This window comes from Schistocerca gregaria, chromosome 3 (assembly GCF_023897955.1).
Source record: "Schistocerca gregaria isolate iqSchGreg1 chromosome 3, iqSchGreg1.2, whole genome shotgun sequence".
Taxonomy (NCBI): domain Eukaryota; kingdom Metazoa; phylum Arthropoda; class Insecta; order Orthoptera; family Acrididae; genus Schistocerca; species Schistocerca gregaria.
The window spans coordinates 240295919-240308784 of NC_064922.1; the positions used below are offsets into that span (position 1 = coordinate 240295919).

Below are 12866 nucleotides of genomic sequence, written 5' to 3' on the forward strand. Positions count from 1 at the left end.
CGTTTCTTGTATATATTTATATGTTTATGTTAGAAAACAGTTAAAGACTCTCATACCAAAAGCTGCGGGTCAGTAATTTCCAAAGAACAAATGTTCCAACTGGAACTAATACAGTTTTCCATGCTTTCAGTGTACGATTCCCCCTACGAGATTGGAATACTGTCAGCTCCAGAGGTTCGTAAAAAATTACAGTTTTCCTAATATCTAGAACCTAATGTAGTATCGTAATATTTCGTGAGCAGTTGTTCCGCTTGCGTACTTTTGCCTCTTTGTACAAACGTGATTTTATTTTCTGTATTACTGATCATATGCAGTAAAAGCCTGCTAGGCTATACCAACGCCTTTCGTTTGAGTATGTCAGATTTATGTTACAAAAATCCATTTTACGAGACATATCTATACGTTACTTGTGCTGCAAAGATTTTCATCATTATTCAACTTTGACAACAGTCTGCGCACTCTTTTTGCGTCGTGCTTTGTTTCCTCCAGTATCTTTTCTTTAATTATTTCGAAATCGATTGATATTTACGGTCATCACACTTGATATACTGTTTTCACCTCCATTTCATCAATAGCATGACAGAAGGCACTTTAAATCCTCCGTTTTGGTGAGTGACCGTACGGTACAGAAGCATTTAACTATAGAGTCCATTGAACTAAGCAGTTTCTCTTGTTTGCAGGCAGAGTTGTGGTACTTTTAGCGTAAAGGGTTTCCAAACTGCCGTTTCTTAAAGTTCACTCGTGAGAAAAGGCACTGTGGGCGATGAAAGCGCTCCAGGCACTGGGCTTGAATTAACAAGGAAATTATACTACCAGTCTTGTTAAAAATTACACTACGTAATCTATTTACTTTTCGAGAATATGTGGTCGGCGTATTTCTAATTGAAAATGAATTGCTCTTCCTAGTCTCTGGCTGGCAATGGCAACAATTATGGTTTGAGAGTGATGCAAGCGAATTATAATCAACAGTTTTGTTAATTTTGTACTTCTTTGTGTAGTTTTATAAGTTGTAGTGAGGCATAAACCTTCTGAAGCCCTATCACAAAATGAAATTATTTGTCGTATGGGCCATTTGTGATTTTGTTACAATTAGATCAGTGCACAGTGCAGGCATTAAAAAAAATATTGTGCTTCTTTACTTTGGAACTTTCATCTGGTGCTGTAACACAGTGGTTCCCAATTAGCAACTGCCCCCCCCCCCCCCCCCCCCCCGTTCCCACACCATCATCATCAAGATTAGCTCTTAGCTAATCTTTAGATTGCACAAGAATATTGTTTGAACATTTTCATTTTTAAAATTACGAAATATAAATTACATTTAGGTTACGCTGGTGTTTTATTAAAGGACAAGGTAATGAGTCGATGCGACAATTGATACTGCTTATTTCTAACAATTTCTTTTTTTCATACAATGATGAAACAATTGTCTGTGAGACGCAAGTGCACCTGCAACTCCTTCGCAGAGTACAATTCAGAGAAAACATTTTCGTCAGATATTTAAGAATACATAGTGTACATGCCTCAATTTTGCTGTCATTTGTTCATGATACAAAGTTCAAAGTATGTTCATCTTTTGGATCTGCAGCTCTTGTCTTTCTTTCCGTTTTTTCAGTTTAATTATTAGATATAGGTTTCGCCTTTTATGCAAAAACACTACTTTTTCTTGTTACCCAAACATGTTTCGGCACCTGTGTGCCATCATCAATGGGTTTTGTTTATTGAAAACGTGATTTTACGTTATATGGTTTTGCAATACCTTCTGCATAGTGTCCTGCAATGACAGCTTGTCATGTTTAGTTGTGGCTGATGCTTCTTCTGTTAGGTTCTGAGGGCACTGCACACACATATTAATGTACTTTGTGTAATTTCGTTTCTACAAACGCCCTTTTCACTTCGCACGCGGTGAGCACTATGTTGCTATCAGTGCAGGACACCAAACAGATGGTCCTGAAAACCGTACAAAAATAAACAAAACCCACTGATGATGGCACAGAGGTGCCAAGACATGTTTGGATAGCAAGTAAAAGCAGTGTTTTTTGCATAAACGGCGGAACCTATATCTAATTATTCGAATTATGTGTGTAATGAGTGGACTAAGTGATAGAGATGTTCATTACATTCGCGTCACAAGCGGTAACCTTCACCACACATTGTATCATACTTGTAATTTTTCTGAGAGGTAAAAACTAGGCCTATGTTACCCCTCAGTGGTGTGGGAACTACTGCTAACAGATAGTATGGGAGAAATCTAGTAAGGTTTTAATTAGCTCGAAATACTATAAGAATAGATGTGGTTTTCTCTATTTCGTCTAGTTCTCATTTTAAAAATGTATCATCAAAATGGCGTACCATTGAAATGCAGCTTTCCTCTTATTAAATAAGCAACTTCTTTTGTGTCACCGACTCCGTTCTATTATCCAGGACGCCCGTTGACGATCACACTAGCTTCTGTCATCACTGAAAGTTTATTACAATTGTATGCGGATTGAGTTTCGTAAACCGGAAAAATCCACGAGAAACCGTCCCTGAGCCGATAGAGGGAAAAAAGATTATATGGACATATGGGCGGAAATGCATTCTAAGTGAGGAACACCCACTTGAAAGTGGATGTAAAATATCTCTTATAGTGTACTTTCGGTGATGGAAAGCGCACATGGGAACACGCCAGACAATGAGAATGTTCTGCTGCAGTAATGTTTTAGCTCCATGATCAAGAGGGCAGTAATGTTCATGACGGCGATGCGCTCACGCATCTAAACTTCATCGGCTACCACCGGTTTGTGAGTGCGCCTCCGTCATGAACATTACTGCCCTCTTGAGTATGGAACTAAAACGACAGTACAGGCAGAACATTGTCACCTCTCTGGCTTCTTACCGTGTGTGCTTTCCATCCCGAAAAAACGCTGTAAAAACTCCAAGTGGGTTTCCCACACTTGGAACGCATTTCCGCCTGTGTGTCTATATGACCTTTTCCGCTCCTTGTCACCTCAGGGATACTTTTCTGTGGCTTGTCCCCATTTAGCAAAATCATCCTGTATAAGAGCGATTTTCACATTTTCCTATTACAGAAGAAGACAATTATAGACAACTACTCGTTACTGTATAAACGTATGTAACGTTATATTGCAGCTACAAATTATCTTCCTTGATCTTTCACTCGAGAATATTGCCATTAGCGTTCTCCAGGTCCGCTGACGAAGTAGTCTGCCAAACTACTGTTAGTATTGGAGAGGGATTCCACCTTTGTAGTTCTGTCTTCAGCCATACATACTTCACGACTTTTTGTGCTACCTTCAGTGGATTTGTTTCCTTTCTTCTCACATGCAGCTACTGGAATTTCATGCTAGTAATTGCATGTCTGCTATGCAATCTACAGCTTTTTATAGTTTTTGATATTGTGTTTTTTGTCTTGTTTGTGTCGAGATAACACGCTTATTTCATACAGCAACACGTAATGACAAAGAAAACTCTGTGCTTGGCGAACAAAGCGTAAGAAATGCAAGCGTATCGACAATTTTTTCCCAGAAACTCGTCTTGATGCAAAACAAGGAATCATAACTTTTACATATTGTCAACCACAGTATAGCGACAGTTACGATCGGAAGCAAATAGAAGCAGTTCAGGAATGCAGTTGGGAGATCATAAGGAAAAATGAGCACCTAAATATTTCCTTGCGAACTGTGATTTTTCTTACATTATCGCGATGATCATTTCTCCCTATGTAAGAGTGAATTAACAAAAAAGACTTAAGCTTTCAGAAGAGGAAGTTAATCAATGAAATTTAATGACATCATCTCGCCACAACGAAAAACAACCTCTGTTTTAATGACTGCCATTCCAGCTCGATTGTCATATCTTCTGTGTCGTCTCATTGTCACTGTAGGCTTGTAACATGGGAAGCAAGGAAAGGATGTTGTTTTGTTGCCGCTATCCTCTTTCTATAACACAACAGCACACAAGAATAAGAAATTACTTATCTTTAAGCTAGTTGATGTGGTACAAGCTATTCCGTAATAGTCTACGTTAGCCACACTGCTGGTGAAATGCAAGTCCCTTATGTAAACTACTCTCGTCGCTAGGTACTGACTGACTCTGAGCTAGAGGAAGAGCTAACTGTGACTGAAGAATCGACTTGGTGACTCACTGACTGACTGGGCCATCCGATCCGCAGCGGCCATCTAAAAACTGGCGGCCGTGAGTGCGTTGGCGGCTAGTTTCTTGCGAGTCTGTCTTTGAGCTCTATCGATCTTCTCGCAACCGCTTTGCCGCCCGGTGTGCTTGCAACAGATTACGCCAGGACAATATCCATGACACTTATCCCATATTCCGCAGTAGTAATAACGAGCTGCCCTTCTTCGAACTTTTTTGATGTGTTAAGTCAGTCCCGTCTGGCAAGAATTCGATACTGCACAGCAGTACTCCAAAGATGACAGACAAGTGTAATGTAGGGAGTGTCTTCAGTAGATTTGTTGCACTTTCTAAGTGTTCTTGATCTGCCAGTATAGACAGTAAGTGACGACATCATCTGCAGTTTAAGAGAATTTTTGAAGTTGTTTTTTAAATCATTTGCGTAGATGATGAACAGCGAAGGACTTGCAACGCATCTCAGGAAACCCCCAAAAAAGAATAGCAGAGGACCTACAAAGCATCCTTGTAGAACTCTGGGTGCAACTTCAGTCAGATTAGATTACTTCTCATTAATTACTGCAGACTGTGATGTTTCTGACACAAAGTCAGGAATCCAGTTCAATGGCTGTATAGGCAAGCAATTTTATTGGAACTCGCTTGTGAAGAACGCTGAGCTACAGTGAACGAGATACGGGCTCTCTGCCTCGAAGACTGGTTTAGCAAGCGGAGCAATGCATGCAGGGGAATCTGACTTCTTATTCTTCAGATATATATATATATATATATATATATATATATATATATATATATATATATATATATATATATATATATATACGACTTTTCGTACGTTGAAGATATTTTCTCTAAACGAATGTGTAAATTGTGTTCATCTTTTGATGACTACGTAGTCGATAAACGACGACATCATCTGCAACCTAGGAGAGTTTTTCAGGTTGTCTCCTAAATCGTCTATGTTTTTTAAGAATAGCAGAGGACCTACACCTCATACTTGTGGAACCTCAGACAGGAATAGGCAGAGGACCGAAAACGGATCCTTGTGACACCTCACATATTTCAGTTTATTACTGCGGCCTGTGATCTCTCTGACAGGAAATCAGGAGCCCATCCGCCTTCATAGCTGAGTGGTCAGCACAACTGAGTGCTATGCTTCGATTCCCAGAACTACCAGCGATTTTTCCTTGGTGGGAGTCCACAGCTCATGATCAAGTGGCTAGCGTTGCTGCCTCTGGATCGTGGGGTCCTGGGCTGGATTCCCAGCCTCTGCCCAGGCACTGGGTGTTTGTGTTGTCCTCACCTTTTCATCATCATCATTATCATCATCATCATCATCATTCGTGACAGTGGCTAGGTTAGACTGTGTAAAAAATTGGACGGTGTAAGAAATTGTGAGTTTGTACAGTTACTCATGACCGCGCAGTTGAACGCCCCACAAACCAAATATCAACATCATTCTTGGTGTAAGGAATGGTATGGGGTGCACTCAGCCTAGTGAAGCCAGCTTGGGAGCTATTCGTCCGATCAGTAGCAGTATGAAGTTCAAGAAACCCAAAAAAGACCGAGAGAGTGGTTTGATGACCACGTACACCTCCATACTGCATCTAATGATGGTAGTCGGTCGGGCCCGATTTGCTGGTATGGGGTAAGAACTCGGAAATTTGTACACTACTGGCCATTAAAATTGTTACACCACGAAGATGAGGTGCTACAGAGGCGACATTTAACCAACAGGAAGAAGATACAGTGATATTCAAATTATCAGCTTTTCAGAGCATTCAAACAAGGTTGGCGCCGGTGGAGACACCTACAACGTGTTAACATGAGAAAAGTTTCCAACGGATTTCTCATACACAAACAGCAGTTGACCGGCGTTGCCTGGTGAAACGATGTTGTGATGCCTAGTGTAAGGAAGAGAAATGCGTACCATCACGCTTCCGTATAGCGACATTGCTGCTCGCGTTGGTCGAGGTCCAATGACTGTTGCCGGCCGGAGAGGCCGTGTGGTTCTAGGCGCTACAGTCTGGAGCCGAGCGACCGGTACGGTCGCAGGTCGAATCCTGCCTCGGGCATGGATGTGTGTGTTGTCCATAGGTTAGTTAGGTTTAATCAGTTCTAAGTTCTAGGGGACTGATGATCTGAGAAGTTAAGTCGCATAGTGCTCAGAGCCATTTTTTTCCAATGACTGTTAGCAGAATATGGAATAGGTGGGTTCAGGAGGGTAATACGGAACTCCGTGATGGATCCCAACGGCCTCGTATCATTAGCAGTCGAGATGACAGGCATCGTACCCCTATGGCTCTAACGGATCGTGCAGCCACGTCTCGATCCCTGAGTCAACAGATGGGGACGTTTGCTAGATAACAACCATCTGCACGGAAAGTTCGACGTCGTTTGCAGCAGCATGGACTATCAGCTCGGAGAACGTGGCTACGGTTACCCTTAACGCTGCATCACAAACAGGATCGCCTGTGATGCTGTACTCGACGACGAACCTTAGTGCATTAATGGCAAAACGTCATTTTTTTCGGATGAATCCAGGTTCTGTTTACAGCATAATGATGGTCGCCTCCGTGTTTGGCGACATCGCGGTGAACGCACATTTCAGCAGGATAATGCACGACCGCATGTTGCACGTCCTGTACGAGCCTTTCTGGATACAGAAAATGTTCTAGTGCTGCCGTGGCCAGCACATTCTCCTAATGTGTTCAATGGTGGCCGAGCAACTGTCTCGTCACAATACGCCAGTCACTACTCTTGATGAACTGTGGTATCGTGTTGAAGCTGCATGGGCAGCTGTATCTGTACACGCCATCCAAGCTCTTTTTGACTCAATGCACAGGCGTATCAAGGCCGTTATTACGGCCAGAGGTGGTTGTTCTGGGTACTGATTTCTCAGGATCTATGCACCCAAATTGCGTGAAAATGTAATCACATGTCAGTTCTAGTATAATATATTTGTCCAATGAATACCCGTTTATCATCTGCGTTTCTTCTTGGTGTAGCGATTTAGATGGCCAGTAGTGTATTTTTATCTTAGTCATCGACATCATACTTCAGGGGCACGCACTCGCGCGGCACGGTACATCTGATGACTCTTGGGCTGTGTGCGCCGGAGACCGGCTGCAGTAAGCGGAAGCACGACATTCATCGACCTCGCCTCTGCAGTCCGAGGAGCCGGCGTGGCTCGGTGCCTCGCGACCCCTCGTGGCAGGCGGCGCGCGTGGCACTTGCCACCTGCAGCTCCCTCGGTCGGCCGGCCACTGCCTTCGCCTCTGCAGCCGCTGCGCGGCGCGGCGCGGCGCAGCGCAGCCTACAATAACGAGCGGTGCGCGATCTGCACTGCGCCCCGCCGAGCCGGGTTTCTCGTTAACTGGCGCCCGCATTGTTACTGTGCAACTTTCCCTTCCCGTCCTCCCCACGGCCGAGGCTCGCGCAGCGCGCCGCGGCGCCACACGTATAATAACCACTGGATATAAAAGAATACGGCCGTGGTTGCCAAAAAATAAAGAGGGAGCATTTATTTATGGTCTCAGCCTCGCGCATTAATGGAGGTTTCTTTTTTTTCCCTTCGCGTTCGCTCTGTCCCTACGCCCTCCTCCTGGCCTCTCCCCTGGTGTTCCAGCGTCACTCCCTCCCGGTAATGAACAAAAAGCAAAGCGACCCCCGCCCCTCCGCGGACGACCCTCGAACGACACCCCAAGACGGCGGGCGAGATCACTCCCCTAGCCTCCGTCTCGGTTCGCGCCGCTCCGGACAGCTCAGCTATCGGCGTAGTCGAGTTTGCTGCAGACGATCATTTCAAAAAACGCGCAACTCGCCATGTTCGCACTGTGAGACAGCGTACCGACCTCGAAGACGTGAGCCGGCCGGAGTGGCCGAGCGGTTCTAGGCCCTACAGTCTGGAACCGCACGACCGCTACGGTTCGAATCCTGCCTCGGCCATGGATGTGTGTGCTGTCTTCAGGTTAGTTAGGTTTAAGTAGTTCTAAGTTCTAGGGGACTGATGACCTCAGAAGTTAAGTCCCATAGTGCTCAGAGCCATTTGAGCCACGAAGAGGTGGAATAGAACACTGCCGCCGGCCGCGGTGGTCTCGCGGTTCTAGGCGCGCAGTCCGGAACCGTGCGACTGCTACGGTCGCAGGTTCGAATCCTGCCTCGGGCATGGATGTGTGTGATGTCCTTAGGTTAGTTAGGTTTAAGTAGTTCTAAGTTCTAGGGGACTAATGACCACAGCAGTTGAGTCCCATAGTGCTCAGAGCCATTTGAACCATTTTTTTGAACACTGCCACTCTCACAAGGAAGCCCTAATGTGTGTTTGTTTGTAGTTTACTGGCGCTCAATGACGAGGTTATCAGCGCTCATGCCAAATTAGTAGACACGAATGTGGATAAAACGCAGAAAATGTGCAAAAAACATAAAAAGGAATTTGAGATAAAACAGCACTCTCTTTCCTCCAGTCTCGCCCATGGTCACCTGCACAAGCACAATAGCTGATATCATGGAAGATAACGTTAGAATATGTTCAAAAACAAAGTAAATCCAAGTAACTGCGAGGTAAACTAAAACAGATTCAGAGGAATCTGAGGCTGGCTGATCACTTCAAAAACCTACTAAACATTAGCGCAGCAAGTATCCAAAAGGAGATGGCTTGTTCCTCGCTTTACGCGATGTATTCGAAAATGGCTCTGAGCACTATGGGACTCAACTTCTGAGGTCATCAGTCCCTTAGAACTTAGAACTACTTAAACCTAACTAACCTAAGGAAATCACACACATCCATACCCGAGACAGGATTCGAACCTGCGACCGTAGCCTCGCACGGTTCCAAACTGTAGCGCCTAGAACCGCTCGGCCACTCCGGCTGGCTGTTCTGACTTAGCTTACTTATCGATGACTTGATAATCACCATAGAGGCAAAGAAAAATATCAGCTTACTGTGTTAGTCTTATGGATTTTGACTATAATTACATCCAAATAAAAGTAAATAGCCTCGGTTAACGACTTTTGCAGGACTATTTTAGGTCTTTCGTTGAAATACTGCGCAAAAAAAATGGAATCGTTCACTCGGTACACGGAAATAAATTTACTGTGATTTTGTTCACGCAGAGTGTAAAGACTTGAACAAGATAGCGCCGAGTACTGCATCAGATAGGTCTTTGGAATGAAGGCCATAACAGTAACATCAACGACAACAATTTTGACTTTTTGTTTGCATCTTGAATGGTGTGCAGCTGCATTAACGCTTTTGTTTGCTGCTGTTTGCTTCTGTTAGTTTTACTATCTGTGGCCAATAATGCATTTTATAACGCTGTATTGCTAGCTTTTTACTTTCGTATTTGTGGCATGTGAGTTTTCTTTTTATGACACATTGTATAGAATCAGATGATCTGCAACGATTGCTTTTATGCATGAAATACTTCCTTCTTACAATTCCTTCATTCACTCCTTCCTAATCTATGCTGCGTCTTACACTTGCCGTTGTCATTATCGATCTTCATTTACGACATTTATCTATACACGTGTATTACACTATCAATCCATTTGAACAGCGTGTGGTTTCCCAAAACAGAATAGTTGATGGAGGTCAAAAAGGAAGCAAGGAATGTTAGGATTTAGCGTTCTGTCGACGACGAGGTCATTAGAGACCGAGGTTAATCTCGGATGGATTGACCTACCTGTCTCTCCCCCCCCCCCCCCACTCCCTCCCCCCACATACACACACACTTAAATCCCATCAAATACGTGTGGGATGCATTGGGAAGACATATTGCAGGCATCTCCACATGCACAAAAGACCACCAGATAGTTATCAATCACGTTGGTGTACGAATGGAACGACTTACCACAAGAACTCCTTGCCAACTTTGTGGTCTGCACGTGAGCACGTGGTCTGCAGTACACTGCCGTCCCTGATGATCGCACACTCTATCAAGAACTATATTCCGCCTTTTGTAGTGTCCAGGAGACCTCCATGAATCGCGGTGAATGTAGTGTATTTATTGCCTTTTAATAAAAGTGCCATTTCTGTTCATCTCATTGAGTATTTCTTTCTGTTAACTTCTATATTATACTGCAGAAGCTCGTTTTTTGTACATCCCGAGTTTCATCGAACTATGTTCCCTGGCAGTGACACACCATATGGAAGTTACTTTCGTCCTTAAGTTTTTCACACCAGTGTAAAAGAAAGAAAAATAACTTTTGCACGTTGAAACCACTACGAGAGTCACTCCAAAAGAAATGCACACTATTTTTGTAAAAATACAGTTTTCATTTTCCATGTGTGAAAGTTTTACAGTGTGTAGATACAGCCTTCCCGCTTGTTTTCAAACTTAGTTCACCCTGTTCCCGTGAGTGGCGCCGTCACAGCGTGTCTTCAAATGGCTGCTACACTTGACGTTCGTCAGAAGCAACGTGCTGTCATGGAATTCCTGTGCTGTGAAAACCAGACAGTGGGAAACATTCACAAGGGGTTGAAAAATGTGTATGGAAATGCTGGTGTCGATCGCAGTACAGTTAGTCGGTGGGCAAGCAGGTTACGTGATGAAAGCGGGCACGGCAATACTGAGTATTGTCCTCGCAGCGGCAGGCCTCGTACTGCACACACTCCAGACAATGTGCAGAGGTCTAACGAATTGGTGACTGCTAACAGACGCATCACAGTGAACGAATCGCGACGCTACGTTCGGATAGGGGAAGGAAGTGTTTGCAAAATGCTGGAAGTGTTGGCGTTAAAAAAGATTTGTGACAGGTGGGTTTTAAGGGTGTTGACAAAGAAACAAGAAAAACGGTACGCAGCGAACTTTTGGAACAGTACGAGAATGGTGGAGATGAATTTCTTGGAAGAATTGTGGCAGGAGATGAAACATGGCTTCAACATTTTTCACCAGAGATGAAGAGGCAATCAATGGAGTGGGTTCATGCAAATTCACAAAAAAAAAATTCAAAACCACACCTTCTGCTGGTAAAGTTATCGCTACGGTGTTTTTCGATTCCGTAGGACTCTTGCTTGTGGACATGATGCCAATTGGAGCCACTGTAAATTCTGGTGCATATGTGACGACACTGAAGAAACTTCAAACTCGACTGAGTCGTGTTCGACCACATCGGCAAAAGCAGAATGTTTTGCTGTTGCACGACAATCACCGCCACATGTCAGTAAAAAAAAAAAAAAAAAAAAAAAAAAAAAAATGGAAGCGGTCACAAAACTCGAATGGACACCACTGAAACACCCGCCTTGCAGTCCTGACCTGGCTCCATGTGACTATTATCTCCTTGGGAAGCTGAAAGTCTCTCTTCCTGGAACAAGGTTTGAAGATGACGACTCCCTTATGCACGGTGCCAAACAGTGGCTCCAACAGGTTGGTCCAGAATTTTACATTGCGAGTATACAGGCGCTGGTTGCAAGATGGCGTAATTCAGTTGAGAAGGATGGAAATTATGTGGAGGAATGAAAATATTGTTCCTAAAAGATGTATCTACACACTGTAAAACTTTCCAACATGTAGAATAAATGATGGATTTAAAAAAAAAATAGTGTGCATTTCTTTTGGAGTGACCCTCGTAGAACTTCTCGTCTGCCGGCAGCAGCATGTTTACATTTCTAGTCATTTGCATGGCTCAGAACATCACTGCAGATACAGGTAACGTTTCCGTTGGATGAGGACTCTCATGGTACAGGAAGGCTGTGTGTCTTATTGAGCAGGTAGTTTCAAATAATAGTTGGTGCAAATTTCTAAGATTTTTATGCGGGCGCGGTCGTATATTTTTTCTGAACTCTGCTGTGCACTAAGATACTCGATGACACGGTGGTGCTGCAGGTTCATACGCGCTGGTGGAAGCAGGTAGAGAGGGTCGGTGTGAGTCAGAGGCCACGAGTCCATTATTCGCACTTTAAGGCCAGCAGTAAGGAGGCAGCCGCGACGCATCCGTCCCCTCGCCGTCTGCTCCGTAATTACTCAATTCTTATACGGCGCAGCCCTATGCAAATGCGTTAATCCGGTGCATCGGCCGGCTGGCGTGTCATTGGCTCATGAATTTTGATCCTGCACCGCGGGCAGGTCCCGGCGGAGTGACAAGGCGGCTCGCGTCGAGAAGAGCTCGCCGGTCGCCCTTTTCAATTCCGAAGCCCAGAAAGGGCACAGGTGTTCTGTGAGGTCGTCGCAGCCCCGCTCTGACAATCTGGTAAGTCCAGTTAGTGGGGAGCAAAAGCGAAAATTTCTTGGAACCAAGTATCCGTTCTCGTGAACTAAAAGGCATCGCATGCGCATGCGACGAACCGTAACCTTTAAAGAATACAGACAAGCTGCTAAAGGCTCCACGCGCTACATCCACGCAACCGACTGTACTCGGTTGTCGTAGTGTATCTAGCGCGGCTGCTTCGACAATGTGAGACGTCGTGTCATCTGCTGTGCACCTAAGGAAAATAGATTTATTTATTTTTGTGAGGTGCAAGTCAACGATCACAGCATCACCCTGGGCACCGGATCTCCAAACAGCCAGAGGGAGGTGGGTTTTAGAAGAACGTTGTTCGTGCACTTCATTTTGATTACAATACAGGAGATTTCCGGTCTCCGGGAAATCATCATACACTACTGGCCATTACAATTACTACAACAAGAAGAAATGCAGATGATAAACGGGTATTCATTGGACAAATATATTATACTAGAACTGACGTGTGTATACATTTTCGCACAGTTAGGGTGCATAGATCCTGA

The 12866-nt window shown here is 44.2% G+C and overlaps 1 protein-coding gene across 1 annotated transcript in view; it reads left to right on the forward strand.

Annotated features, from left to right (window-relative positions):
* The window catches only part of LOC126355324 (mediator of RNA polymerase II transcription subunit 15-like), a 94465-nt gene that overhangs the window by 15979 nt on the left and 65620 nt on the right, over window positions 1-12866 (forward strand). Inside the window, exon 2 of the mRNA XM_050005618.1 lies at window positions 63-174. Coding sequence (XP_049861575.1) covers window positions 63-174 — 112 coding nt within the window. The remainder of the gene's footprint in view (window positions 1-62; window positions 175-12866) is intronic.